At 38.0% G+C, this 14,936-nt stretch overlaps 1 protein-coding gene across 1 annotated transcript; it reads left to right on the forward strand.

The window, feature by feature from the left end:
• The first annotated feature begins 2,005 nt into the window (after positions 1 to 2,005).
• On the forward strand, positions 2,006 to 14,749 carry crk (v-crk avian sarcoma virus CT10 oncogene homolog). Its single transcript, XM_033976911.2, has 3 exons — positions 2,006 to 2,551; positions 3,809 to 4,398; positions 12,555 to 14,749. The coding sequence occupies exons 1-3, from the start codon at positions 2,332 to 2,334 to the stop codon at positions 12,690 to 12,692; spliced, it is 948 nt and encodes a 315-aa protein (XP_033832802.1). The 5' UTR covers positions 2,006 to 2,331; the 3' UTR covers positions 12,693 to 14,749.
• Positions 14,750 to 14,936: the final 187 nt, after the last annotated feature.

Consider the following 14,936-nt stretch of genomic DNA (forward strand, 5'->3'; position numbering starts at 1 on the left):
AACATATATATCCCCATGGAGATCTGTTGTTTAACTTTGTATTTAAATTGAATCATGCAGTTGACTTTCCACCTACAGTTATTTTTCTTACTGTTACTGATAGCAATATTAGTAGGATTTATTGCCTTTCCTGATGAATGATAATTCTTTTGTGTTCTAAAAATAAAATGTTATTCCTCAAATGCGTGGTAACTTTAATTATTTTGTGTGTAGCCTATTTCATGCAATATGTAGTTGTTAATGTGGGTCATGACCAAAAAAAAAAGACTGAGAACAATGAGTGGACAAAGCCACAGCTGCGAAAGGCAAAATTATGAAAACATTCCTTCAGGTCCATCCAAGCTGTTCATTCTTTTCTGTTCTGGCAGCACTGACATTTAACCATAGAAGGATCTGAGTTTGAGGCAAGCTCGTTTTATCTTTTTCTATGTCCTACTGGTTAATATTGAAGATCATATAGGCCTAGATCTTTTTGGCTCATTGCATCCTGCATCTTCATTGCATCTGCACTATCCTGCACTACTTATGATGCCAGAATAGCAGCGTGATCATTAGCCTAACTAACCAGTAAACGGACAACTGCGTGTAGTGGAAGTGGGGTTATGTATTTCCATTCCATTTTGTTCATTGATTATTTAGGTTTAGTGATATAGGCGAAACATACAGGAGGGAAAGAAACTAGCAAGGTTAGGATGCATCAAGGAGACACACCGTCTAGTGGAATACTGGCATATAGGCATTTTTCTTCTCCAATAGGCCTAGTGCAGAGCAAAAGTACATTCTAGTAAATTCATTTTTGAATAAGACGCCGGAAGTCCTTTGCTGGCATCTAGTGGCCAAGATTTGAATTTCTATTACATATACATTTAATTCACGGGTTTTCAAAATGATGATAAAATAAGACTGGTGACATAGCAATTAGCAATTAAAGAAATAATTCGGATTGTCCTCATAATTTCAGTAAAAGGTTGAAAGCAGTGCATAGGCCATCTGCTTTCTTTCTTTCTTTCTTTATTCTTTATTTGACAGGGACCATGTACAAATTCATTAATCTTACAAAGAAAAGATGATTTGCACCAGATTTAGCTACTGCTACTTTCCATCTGCAGTCCCTGAGCAGGTGAACACACATTAAAAAACACATATCAATTGACAATTACAATATATGACTACCGATCTGCCATACAAATGTCCCCCCCAGTCCAAACTAATATAAAAATCATTATGTGCAGGTTTATACAGTGAGCACAGAGCAGCACCAACTAACTAGACTAATGTGGACACGTTTGATTATTTAAAATGAACTTTTTCAAATTTCTAGTAAAACTATTAAAATCCACAGACAATTTCAGACTGTTTTTGCTGTAATACATTCTGTAATGCAGTTATTCCATACCACTAATCCTATTATTTTAAAACAGGAGGTTAATGATATTTAACCGTGACCACTTGTTTGCAGAAGTCTTTTTTGTTTTGTTTAGGGTTTTTTTTTTTTTTTTTGCGTACTGGAGTTTATTCCGTTGCACTTTTAGGAAAGACACCAGATTTCTTGTTTTGGGGGAGAACGAAGTAACGACTACACAACCGTTAGGATGAGTCACGTGTCTGTCTCTGAACCAATGTGTCACGACTTTTTGTCTAATTGAGGCTACGTAATCTCACTGTGAAGACGTTCCATTCGTGAAAAGAAACCTATTTTTATTATTAATTTTGCTAAACTGACAGATTTCGCCATATTCTGATAATATTAAATAACACTGGAAAAATCACTTTACTACATTAAAGCTACGTGTTTATGTCGTCATCTTTAACAGTAAATAATCGACACCGTATCAATGTTTAAAAGTATATGTTCTATAATTTTTCACAATTGTACACGAATAATTTACTACTTTGTGTTTTACATTGAAAGGTGATCTGTTTTGAAAAAAGAATCTCTGTGGTCGAAATTCTACTACGCAATTTCCGGTGAATGGGATCTATTTTTTTTTTTTTTTTTTTTTTTTTGTTTTCCCGTATCCGCCATTTCAGTTTTTGAAGTTAGTTGTCATCGGCCGCTGGATTGTTGCTGGATTTCTGTCTGCAAAACGCGTTAAAAGAGTGTTAGATCCTCTTTCCGTGCATAAAGTGAAGCATTATCTGGTTTATTTGGTGCTTGGGCTTCCATTTATGCAGATTGGATCCCGAAAAGCGAGCTACGGATGTCGCCTGTTTTCTAAACGTGCTCCTCGGCGCTAAAGTTTGTGCATGAGTTGAAGGCTTAGCTTGTGGATAAAGGGAGGGAGAGCGCAGGGAAGGCCTGGTGCAGCTTCGGCGTCTTGAGCGGCGATCATGGCGGGCAATTTTGATGCAGAAGACCGTGGGAGCTGGTACTGGGGTAGGCTGAGCAGGCAGGAGGCGGTATCGCTACTCCAGGGTCAGCGGCACGGCGTGTTTTTAGTCCGGGACTCGATCACCAGCCCCGGGGATTACGTGCTATCTGTGTCCGAGAACTCCAAAGTGTCGCATTACATCATAAACAGCATCAGCAACAACCGACAGTCCGGACCAGGTAAGATGGGGTACCGTGTGGGTTAGTTTTTGGGTCCATGCCGGGTGAGCATTCTTGCATGACTTGCACCAAAAGGGATGCGCAATAGAACAGAGCCAATCCCCCCTCTATCTCCGTATGGAGCTCAGACCAGGCCAGACACGCTGCTGTGGGGAGCAGAGGGAATTTTGCTCGCTTAGAATAGGTACTTTGTATTGAAAATGTGTTGGGAAAATCAACCTTACAAACTAAAGCGTTAGTAGCCTCGTTACTGTACTAGTCTAGCAGTTTCAATGACCCCTACTTATGCAGTAGTTCATTCATTTAGTTGTAGGTTTTACTTATTTTAGTTTAGTTTAAAACCATCTTAATTGTGCGCCCTTTTTGTATTCTCTTTTAAAGTCTGTTTCATTCATTCACAACACAGTACTTAGGTGAAGGTTGAAATACTGCTTTTTTCAATAAAAAAATGTCTCTCTTCAGCTTTCCTGACTTTCCCTGTATAGTAATTTTGGTCAAATTTTGATGTAAAATTACAAATCATAATAATATACTGTATCTAAAACTATTAGATGCCTATCTTAGCAAATATTGTCATGGTTATTTTAGTTTCAGTCCTTTCTTTTATGTAGCTCCTTGCGGGTGTAAACCTTTTTAAAACCCTCTTGTCTCTCACTATCTTATAGAAGTGCATGGCAGTGGGTTATAAACTTTAATGTGTTCAAATAAAATACTGCAGCCACATCTGTTTGAGAAGTTCGGCGATGCAATATTTGTTATATGAATGTGTTTCCTTCTTCCTCATTCATCAAACATTGACTGGTGGGATAAATATGTGATGTGTCATTTTGGAAAATACCAGAATTTGTTTCCCAGATAAGTTTGAATTTGCTTAATGACAAGTACTTTGCATTGTTATCTTTTTTTTTTTTTTAAACCTATTATGCTGTGTCATAAACTTAGTTTTGAGTCTAATGGACTACTATTACTATTACTAACTATTACTAACTATTGCTTTATCTGGAATGTTTCATGGTATGCTACAAAATGCATGCATTCTTGCTGTGACAGGGGTCAGCTCTTCACAGATCTGAACTGTACTTTCTTGGTTTGATAGCAATATCAGCTCGTCTCCATAGAGTTTAATGCCTTTTTGTGGAACATTCTTGGTGAAACAATAACATCTCCATTTAGACAAGTTATATAGTGCTCCTTTAAATTGTTAATTTTCCTTTTGCGGTATGCTTATAAAGACGCATTCTTTTCTTAATTTTCCAGGTTTGGGCCATCCACGTTTTCGCATAGGAGACCAAGAGTTTGAAGCTCTGCCTGCTTTACTTGAATTCTATAAAATTCACTACCTGGACACCACTACTTTAATAGAGCCCATCAACAAGTCCAAACACACTTCTTTTATCAGTGTCGGTCCCGGTGGTCCCCCGCCCCGTCTCGAAGAAGAATATGTCCGAGCGCTGTTTGACTTTCCCGGGAATGACGAAGAGGACCTCCCGTTCAGAAAGGGCGATATCCTGCGTGTTTTGGAAAAGCCTGAGGACCAATGGTGGAACGCCCAGAACTCAGAGGGGAGAGCCGGTATGATCCCCGTCCCATATGTAGAAAAGTACCGACCGGCTTCTCCCACCTCCATGATGGGGAGCGGAGCGGTGGGGGGTCCACAGGGGGGAGGAGTGGGAATGATGGGAAACTCCGACGGATCGGTGGCTCAACCCGGACCGCCTCTACTCGGGGACCCCAGTCAGTATGCCCAGCCCACACCTCTACCCAATCTACAGAACGGACCAGTGTATGCACGAGCCATTCAGAAGAGGGTCCCCAACGCCTATGACAAGACCGCGCTGGCATTGGAGGTAAATATTAAAACACAATTTAGTATTTCCTTAAAATAGTTTTTCTGTTAGAAGAAGACATAATATTTTCAGGCTCTCAACTTCTACCAATATACAGTCCTAGAGGCAAACATAAAAACAGTTAATGCAGTTTCAGTTAAATTCCAAGTGTGAAGTATGTAGTTTCATCCATGTTGCAAGACATGGCAACATCATGTTGATACCACTGGTGATATTGGGTACTGTTAACTTCAGTACGTGTTATACACTTTTGCAGAATACGTATTTATCCCTTCTTCACCTAAATATGATTTTATTAAAAAATGGATTTATTTTACCTTACTTTATTTTAAGCAAAACATTCATAACAAATAATTAAGATTAATAGATAATATAAGACATCTAAAAAGACATCCAAAAAAGTCTGGGTCATATCACAATAATAATTGAATCGTATTTATCTATACAGAGCAGTCTAGTAGACCGCTTCATCACAAGCAAAAAAAATGCAGCTCAAACTGTTCAGACTCAAAAAACTCCAGCCAACGCACTCCACACATTATCTGCTTTACTGTTGTGCATATAAACCCCTATAATGTTCCTAAAATAATATTTTTGATCTACAGCCCCAGTGTACTCTAAGAAAAAGTAGATGTTTGCAGTTCCCTCTTTAAAGTGTAAAGCTACTTCAGATGCATATATCGGCACATTGCTAACCGCTACTTGAAAATGCGTAAGAAATTAGACAAGCTTTTTAAAATCCATCTCCTTCTTTGTCATCATCAGTGTAAAACTTCATGGAACTCTTATTTCCTCCAAGAAAGAAGATTTAAGTCCTTGAAGATAAGAGGGTAGAGCATGTTTGACTGTGCCATTAGCCGCTTCTCCCTGGTCCAGTTGCTGTTGGCCTTTTAAACTGTCCGGAAGGGAGAGCGGGCTCCCAGAGTGCGGGTCACGGGGGGAAGGAAATAGTTTGTGTTTTGGAACTGGACCGTTTCCTTTGGTCCCTGTGAAGCCTGGAGCCGTGCTGTGTGTGTATATATATGTGTGTATATGTATGTGTGGGGGACAGTAGACTGATCTTAGGAGCTCTTCTGCCCTAAACTGACTCTATTGTGTTACTGATACTGCACTGATCTAACATGGAGTTTTGTCCTGTCTGTTTGATCGGAGCAAAGCGCTGACAGCAAATGCCATTGTCTAGGTCTGCTGCTGCCACTCCTACCCCTGGCACTTCTGGCAGAGCAAAATAATACAACAGATTATAATGTAACAGAGGTGTGTAGAGTAGCCAGTGATAGCACCTTATTTGGAGCATTGATACTTTGTGGTTGGTATGTCACTGTAAATGTACCATACTGGCTGACCATCCTTACGACCTTGCTTGCATTTATGGGTGACAAAATATGTCACACTGCTAAGTACTTTACATTTTACGTGAGAAAGTATTTTGTGCAAAAACTACCCACAAACTAAACCATAGCTTAATCAGTTGATCATATCACAACTATGAGTGACAGATAAATCGAAAAATTGATCATTTCGCAATTGTTGTTCTGGAGATGTACAAAATTAGAGTATGTTGCCTGTCATATCGGATACGTTTTTTTTTTTTCCAGTTTTATTAGTTGCATGACTGGATTGTATTTTAGACTTTGATGTCCTATATTACACAAAATGGATTCTAATGAGCTTTAAGCCCTGTTATATGGTTGTTACCTCATCAAAAACCTACTCAGAGTTGTTTCGTTTCATTCACACATGTTTTGTCAAAATGGTCTGTTCCACCTTGTAATGAAATGGTAGTTTTCAAGTTAATGCTTATCTTTTACCTTTTGTTCGATAGAGATTGACAATTCGAGTTTAAATCATCCAGATGATTCTAATGGTGTGTAGAGTTTAAAAACACTGTGGAGCACTTTCTGTGTTACCACATGACATCACAAGGTGGAGTAGAGTATCTTCTGTTTGAACGAAGAACTCAGCCTAAATATGGAGGATGTGTTTGTTAAACGTGTGAATGAAATAAAACAAAGCTCCAAATATGTTTTTGATCAGGGAACGCAATTATAACATAGATCAGAAAATGGCGTAATATGGGTTCTTTAATAGATGCCAAACACTAAAATGTATGTTAGTCTAATGTTGAGACGTGGTGCTTGTTTGTGTAGCACTGCTCTGTTCCTGCTTGTACAGTTATAGCATAGAGACTTATAGGGTTTACCTGTGATCAGTCATTCTGGGAGCTATAGGTCTGACAGCCCAGTGCATTGTCTGGGGAGTGTCTCTACCACTCCCACCTGTGGCACAGACTCTGCTGCACTGTTAATAATTACCCTCTGTCTGGGTTATCTCTGCTGTTGTGTGCGATCACTGCCCTGGTGAGGATCTTTATCTGCAAACCTCAACACATGGCAGACAACTTTAGTAAGTATCAGGCCGCTTTCTAAGTGTATGGACACCTATACTGTGCATAGGCCTGCCCTGATAAACTAAATCAACTTGTCGCGCAATATATGTGAGATGCAACAATAATTATTATTAGATACTTTTTCTGAGTACTAGATGGGAACTTTTTGTTATTTTTTCTATGATTAAATTTAAGCTATGGGGGATTGAATAAATAACTTCTTTGACTGATTATATATACAAACTAACTACTGCTAGTTTTTTGGAATAATTCAACTTTAGGGTTTTTGTGTCAGTGCCATAAATTAGTTTATGGCACTGTATTTTTGTTATCGTGACAGGCCTAATTGCACAAATGGAACTACACAATTGCAGTTCACTATAGTGACTTTGATTGTAGCTTTGAAAGATAAGAGCCAAGGACAAAATGATGAACTACAGTCCTAGTGGATTAAAATCTCTCCAGTTTGGGAAAAACATAACTTGACTAGCATTCTGATATGGAAGGAGCTGTGGCTGAGTTGTTAAGCAGTTTCACAATGGTTTTGCAATTCAGTCCCGACTTATAATTTACTGGTCTAAATTATACTTATACTTATAATTTAGACCAAATAAAATCATGAATAAAAGCCATCTGTTTTAATGTTTTTTTTTGCGATATTTTGTTTGTTGCAATATTGATCATTGTGTTAGCTATTATTACAATATTGATACTTTTTGCTAAATATTATGCCGTCCTAGCTTGTGTGCCAATACAGTTGGTCGAGGTGGGAGAGGTGTATGGCACAGATAAGCAGGTTTTTGACTGTCAGCCTCAAGGGCAGCTGTGGTGAGTAACTTATCTCCACTGATTCTGACTGAGCAATGAATGAATAACATAATGAAAACCTCCCCACAATATTGAAATAAATATTGTTCTGTGAGATTATTGTAGACGATATATTAATACCACACCATGCAAGTTGATGCAGTTTCCTTCTTATTACTTTTTTGCACTTATACAGCCCTTTATATAAGGTTCATGTCTGCTCCCTGCTCACAGAAAATCAAAATATTACCTTCCAGTTTGTGCCTATAGGTATCCCCCAGTGACCTCTGACCTGTACGTGTCAAACAGAATGTTACATAAGGCCCAGAGTTAGCTCAGTTTTCACTGCAGACGGGCTCAGCAGCAGTTAACATGGGTATTTCTAAAGATGCACTGATACGATACTGGTATCAATTATCAGGAAAATTTCCTGGATGGGCCATCGGTTTCATAGTATCGGTATCATAGTATCAGTTGATATCTTGGTTGGGCCTTTAATTGGATGCACTGAGACTGTTTACTGACTGATGTAAGTCTAGGACTTCTCATAATGTTTTAACTTTAATTTATGCAAAGCTGTTCTGTAATAACCACCAGAATAAATAAGTTAAATAACACAATTGGATCAAATTTGTTAACTGTTTTGAGAGAAAAAAAATATCATTTTCAGTCTGTGCACTTGTATCTGTCAATATCGTCAATATCTGTCAATATTTTGATGATTTGAGTTGTCACTTGATCACAAAAAGACCAGTGAATATGAAATGATGCCCCTTGAGGAAAATCTTGACAAATCAACAAAACTGGTTTCAGATAAATTTTCAATTTGTTGTATTTTGTGTTTGGTCCAGTTAATGATTATTAGATTACTAAATTGGTTAATGGTTAAATAAATGATTTGTCCTTTCAGCCTTAAACCCACTTACATAATTGTTCTTACTTATAATTGAGTGCGATTATGCGGAAGCATTGTTAATACTCATTATTGACTGCAGTTTTTGAGTTTGTACTTTAATACTAACCAGTGGTTTTACTTTCATAGTGTTTATGATAATTACTATTACCAGGCCTTTAGTCCTTAAGTAGATTAATTTGTTGATGGAGTGTCAATTTGTGCTAGGCGACTAATTATTTTATTTTGATTCTAAGGTTTTATTTGACAATAGCAGAAAGGAGATGTTAGTGAGTGAAGTTTAATCTGTCTTTATATAAACATATTGCTTTCTAGTACTTTTTTTCCTGTATAAGTAGTTGTTTTTGCATGAACCCCCAAGCAGGTGTAGTTTTGTGAGTGCAGTTTGGATCAGATACATAGAGATAGGTGATAGTTTTGAGAGCTGGACAGGACAATCAGCAGGACATGCTTTTAATCAACTAAGAATTTCTTTAATCGACTACAACCCTAATAATTTGTGTAATCTTCATATGGGATCAGTACTGCAGAAGACAAAGATTGTGTAAAAGATGACATGTGTAATCAACAAATGAGTTGCTTGATCAAATTAGCTAAAGTTTGTACTGACATGATTTTTTTTTTTTTGCTGTTGCACAAATATGATCTGAAACTCTCTGCTAGTCTGAGAATAGTTGTTGGTTCTGGCTGGTTCTGCTGCTAACATATTGCAAGGTGTGGAGGTCTGCAAACTCTTCATGTGTGAAACTTGCATAATCTGCCACCTCACAATCTGCTGCTTCTGAAAACACACCACACGTTATCATATCCTGCAAGTTGCCAGACTGTCAGTTCGTGCTGTGATGTTGTTTTACATGCAATAAGGTGACATTATATATGCTTACATTGATTTTTTTTTTCAGTATTGCAGTGAAAAATTTGTGAATCTCCTGATTCTTGATAAAAGAAATAAAAATAAAAAAGCTTGCAATGTCTTTTCAAATAAGATGACTTAAATAAATTAAAAAAATATATATATATATATGTGAGTGTGTGTGTGTTTGTTTGTGTGTGTATATATATATATAAATATATGTGTGTATATATATATATATATATATAAAAATGTCAACTGGACAAATTGTTTCACTCCGTTTTGTCCAGTTGATTTAAATTTTGTGCTATGGATCAGACCTGGACAACTGAGGGATTACAGGCATTATATTTAAAAAAACAAACAACTCCTCCTCACCCTCCACAGGTGGTCTTGTCCCCCTTTTTTCCATGCTCGGGACCTCTACCAGAGGCCTGGGAGCTTGAGGGTTCTGCACAGTATCTTTGTTGTTCCTAGTACTGCACTTTTCTGGACTGAGATGTCTGATGTTTTTCCTGGGATCTGCTATAGCCACTCCTCCAGTTTGGGGGTCACTGCCCCAAGGGCTCCAATGACCACGGGCACCAATGATGCCTTCACCTTCCAGGCCTTCTTGTTGTCAGTCTATATCTGAAAGTCTCACAGGATCTGGGCTCGATCATTCACCACTACCTTTGGAGGTGTTTCCCACCTTGACCTTGGGGTTTCCAATCCATACTCTGCACAGATGATTCTGTACACTATGCCCCCCACTTTGTTATGCTGCTCCATGTATGCTTTCCCTGCCAGCATCTTACACCCTGCAGTTATGTGCTGGATTGTCTTGGAGGACTCTGTGCACATTCTACATTTTGGGTCTTGTCTGGTGTCTGGGCCTCTATCACTCTAGTTCTCAAGACCTGCTCCTGTGCAGCCAGGATGAGTGCCTCTGTGCTGTCCTTCAGTTCAGCTTTCTCAAGCCATTGGTAGGATCTCTTGATATCAGCCACTTCATATTCCGGTGGTACATCCCATGCAGGGGCTTATCCTCCCATGATGGTTCCTCCAGCACCTCTTCCTCTGCACTCCACTGTCTGAGACATTCGTTGAGCACGTCATCTGTTGGGGCCTTGTCCTTGATGAACTTATGGATCTTGGATGTTTCATCCTGGACTGTGGCTCTCACACTCACCAGTCCTCGGCCTCCTTCCTTACGGCTCGCATACAGTCTCAGGGTGCTGGATTTGGGATGGAACCCACCATGCATGGTCAAGAGCTTTCGGGTCTTAACATCTGTGGTCGGTATCTCCTCCTTTGGCCAGCTTATGATTCCTGCTGGGTATTTAATCACTGGTGATTTTCTAAGTAATAAATAAGCTCACAAGCACAGTCCCTTTGCAGTCCAGATAAAGCAGATTGTATTTTAATATATTGTTGTGCTCCACATAATGCCTTCCCTGGTGAATAGGAGGATTTGAGTTCCTCCGATCCTAAATCCATACATAATGACAGGACAGGCCCAGTTTAAGCCCTGGAGCCTGTGCCATAAAGACAGACTGGAACAGCTTACATCTAAAGATATGTTTTAGTGATTAGGAAATGAAAATCTGATATAATTGGTTTGAGGGCAGGTTTTCTTTTTATTTATTTATTCTTTACAGTAATTTAAGTAAATGCTTAAAATATAATTCATACCTTTTGATATTTCAATGAATCATGGATGATAGTTATTTTACAGATCTGAGAATAACAATTGAATAACAATTTTATCTATTTGTCTGTATAGTTTTTATTAGGCATGCACCGATCCAGCTTTTTCAGTCCTGATACTGATTCTGATACTATAGGTATAAATATCTGTGGATGCCCAATATCAACTGATACCAGTACAGGGGCCTAAATCAAAAATGAAATGAGACAAAACTGATCCAAATTAGTTCTGTAGCTCCTGTTTATCCCTCAGGTAACTACATGCATTTTTGTGTAAATAAAAGTTCATACATTATGAGACTTTCAGGGCCGACTATGACCAGTAAATACTCTTATTACAGAAGCTTATATGTCCGACCAGGATATATCGGCTGAACTGATAACGGTGCATCCCTAGTTTTCATATTTTTGCTTAGGGAAAACTATTACTTGCGTGAACAAAATTAAGGGACTGTGGTGGCCCTCTGTAATCTAGTGTACAGTAATCTTACCCCACAATGAAGCTGCAAAGTAAATTCTTTTTTTTTTTTTGTCCTAATAAACATACAAAAATGTTAACACAAACATAATACCAATTACTGACCCTACACTGAAGTGTATTGAATAGAAATGAAGAACAATGAACTTAAAAAAAATGTATGGAAACTTTTACATTGCACAGGCTTTACTTTTGCATGTTTATGTCTCTGTTGGTTCTTGGGTACACACCTGAACTTTGGATCTGTTTGCTCAGGTTCAGAGCCTCAAATTCAGCCACTCCTTTTTACTCCATGTTCGCACTAATCTGCCATTCCTACAATAGTTCAAGGGGTAGTAGGATTATCTGCACTTTTGTATTACGATAAGTACTTTGGATTCTGTCTATTTCTCTACATGTACAACAAGACATACGGTTTACTGTATAGACCACTCTGCACATATCTTTATTTGGTGTGGTATTGTAACAGGCAGCAGATCTAGACTTCTAAATCAAAATTCAAAATGGTGGTGTGTATATATGCTACTAGTTTGGTACAGTTAGTTATATTTTGCAAATTATTAATTATTCCATTTTTTTTTTGTCTTGCTCTACTTGAGACCTTTGCCCCCTACTATGCCTAGAAACATAATTGTTGTGACACACATACAACTTGTATGTGAAATGTATATTTAAAAAGAAAAAAAAAAGTTTGCATGTTTCTTCCCCTTATCCAGGTAGGTTTGCTCCAGAGAAAATATGTACAATAGGTTCAAATCCAGCTAAGGTAATCCTGACCAAGCCTAGCTCAAGATCTGGGGATGGGTCCTTACGCTGTGACGCACACTGCTCCTGCCCCAGTGACACTGAAGGATGGATCAAATCCAGGAACAATAAAGTGTACCTTAACTTAAATGTAAATGTTATAAAATATTTTGGTCCCATCAGGTGACATTTCAGCAAAGTTAAAATAAAATGACAATCAAAAATATTACAGAATCGAATCTATATTAATTGGATACCTAATTCTTCCTTTATTTTCTTGCAGGTTGGCGACATGGTGAAGGTGACCAAAATCAACGTGAATGGCCAGTGGGAGGGGGAGTGCAAAGGCAAGAGAGGCCATTTTCCATTCACGCATGTCAAACTTCTGGACCAGCACAACCCAGATGACGAACTGAGCTGAGGGCATCCACAAACAGGACACTAGTATTAGACCTGCTCCCTATTACCTTCCTACCACACTGACCCCTCTCATTTTAACAGTAAATCTATCACTGACAACTGCAAAGGCCCTGAATAGTGTCTTGAACCACAATTCCTTCATAATATGCACCCTAACAATACAACTCTATCAACAGTGAACTTGTGGAGACCTAAATCTTGTTGCTGGATATGTGTTTCTTGGATATTGTGTCTATTCCTGGAGAGCCCTCATAGGAGACTTAAGCCACTGCCCCTTCCAACCAGTAGATGGCAGTCCACTTGTGCCCGTGTCGCTATTACATACTATACTGCGTTCTTGTCCAATAATAAAACGTGCAGTACAAGTCTTTCCTAGATTTTTGGTCAGGAGTACAGAGTTTAATGAAAAGTCCCTAGGCACTGCACAGAGGTAGCTCACTGCTCCTGGCAGATTAAGTCACATTGAAGTTAGGGTTAAATGCAAAGAAGAAACTTTCCTACCTGGACAATTACTTCTATTTTCTTATAATGTGTTACCCAATGTGTTACCGAACCAAATATTTTTCAAAATGTACGATATTACTGGAAATCGCATTACTGAAAATAAAATAAAATGATATAAATGGTCACAATGAGCAGATGAGAAAGGCTGCAAATAAATATTTAAGCAACATTCTTCAGCAAACAATCTTATTAAGAATCACATGTGATTCAGCAATTAATATTTTGGTCTTCTCTCAAATGCTTCTCCTGAACGTGAAAATGGTGTCCACTCATATCAGAATCCCACACTTAACTAGTTTAACATTAATTGCAAATCACATTTCAATTAATGTTGGAAAACATTTGTTTCCGACATTTCTTTTCCAAAATTGTTCAGCCCTAATGTAGATAGTTCTGAAAATAATGGATATGAAGCTTTATTTAGCCAAGTAGTTTCCTGTTATAAAAAATGTAAAATGTATGCAATTTTAAGCAAGAAATACTGTAATTGTGCCTTCTATCTTTAAAAACAAAAATGCACATTTCCCTTATTGGACATGAATGCAGCCTGGTTGAAAACTACATCCTCACCAGTGAAGAACCAAGTGTACTCTACAGTCTCTGGATACAAACCAATGAGGAGATGAAGGGGTTTCCACTGCTGATAGCTGACCTTCATCTTTCCTAAACTTAAAATTTGGAGGAAACAAAAGTCAACTGGCATAAAGTGTGAACTGTGGACATATTTCCAACTGTTGAAAAAAACAAAATCATAGACGGACTACACCTGCCTTACCTGCCTCACTCTCCCATCCCTATTACTTCTGCTCACCAAATAGTCTTTTGTAAGAAAAAATGAACATATTGTTATGAAACGATGTATTGATGATCCATACATGCTAAGAGGTTTGGTTATTCTTGTAGCTTTTTTGTTTTAATTCATGATGGGATGTTAAAAAAACATGTACAGTTTTTACTGCTGCATGTGCGCTCCGAAGGAGTGAAAGTAAAACGCATCAAATCATTCACATAATAGTCCCCCTTAAAAAACACACACACAAAAAAACTACATGAGGGGCTGTGAATAACATAGAAAGACATTACTGATCAAATTGCAGAATACTGTTTATGTGGCCCTAGTTCTACACCTGATGGACTCCAATGAAGTTGCACAGAGTGAATGTAGGCTGTCCACTGCTTTAGATAGTGCTGTCTTCATTATAGTGCTTACCAGTTGTGAAATTACTCCATTCGTGGCTTTATCATGGTCCAAGTGTCTTTAAGACTGTGGGGAATATTGTGCTATCCACATTTTAACCTTTTTAATCATTTTTTTTCTTGTTGTATCAGACTTTTTTTTTCTTTTTACCTTAAGCTCTGCCTGTTTTTATTTAAAGTCTTGTCCCTTTCAAATCTTATTTTTGTGCTTTGCTAGTTCTGTCACAAACCTCCAAAAGATGGCAAACATTATTGTATTTTACCATGTTTGATTACTTTTAATTGTTTACTCCTGACAATCATCACATTGTGCAAAATTCTGTGTAGCTTTTTAAATTTCAAAATTGGCTAAAATTGTCCAGGAAGTATATAAACATCCCTAATGCAATTGAAGACCACTAGATGGCACCATAGATGTAGGATTATGAAATGATCCTGTGGGTACGTGCGATCTGTGCTTTGATTTGGAATGAATCGTAATGCACTTACTGCTTTCAGACAATAAGTGTTTACAGTTTTACATTTTGAGTAAACTCCTAATGCT

The sequence above is a fragment of the Periophthalmus magnuspinnatus genome, chromosome 13 (genome assembly GCF_009829125.3).
Source record: "Periophthalmus magnuspinnatus isolate fPerMag1 chromosome 13, fPerMag1.2.pri, whole genome shotgun sequence".
Classification (NCBI taxonomy): Eukaryota; Metazoa; Chordata; class Actinopteri; order Gobiiformes; family Gobiidae; genus Periophthalmus; species Periophthalmus magnuspinnatus.

What these genes read in the sequence shown, in the direction of transcription:
- crk (XM_033976911.2), top strand. Translation starts at nt 2,332, where the DNA reads ATGGCGGGCAATTTTGATGCAGAAGACCGTGGGAGCTGGTACTGGGGT. An exon ending in CAACCGACAGTCCGGACCAG is followed by an intron (nt 2,552 to 3,808) that starts GTAAGATGGGGT and finishes TTAATTTTCCAG; the next exon opens with GTTTGGGCCATCCACGTTTT. An exon ending in AGACCGCGCTGGCATTGGAG is followed by an intron (nt 4,399 to 12,554) that starts GTAAATATTAAA and finishes ATTTTCTTGCAG; the next exon opens with GTTGGCGACATGGTGAAGGT.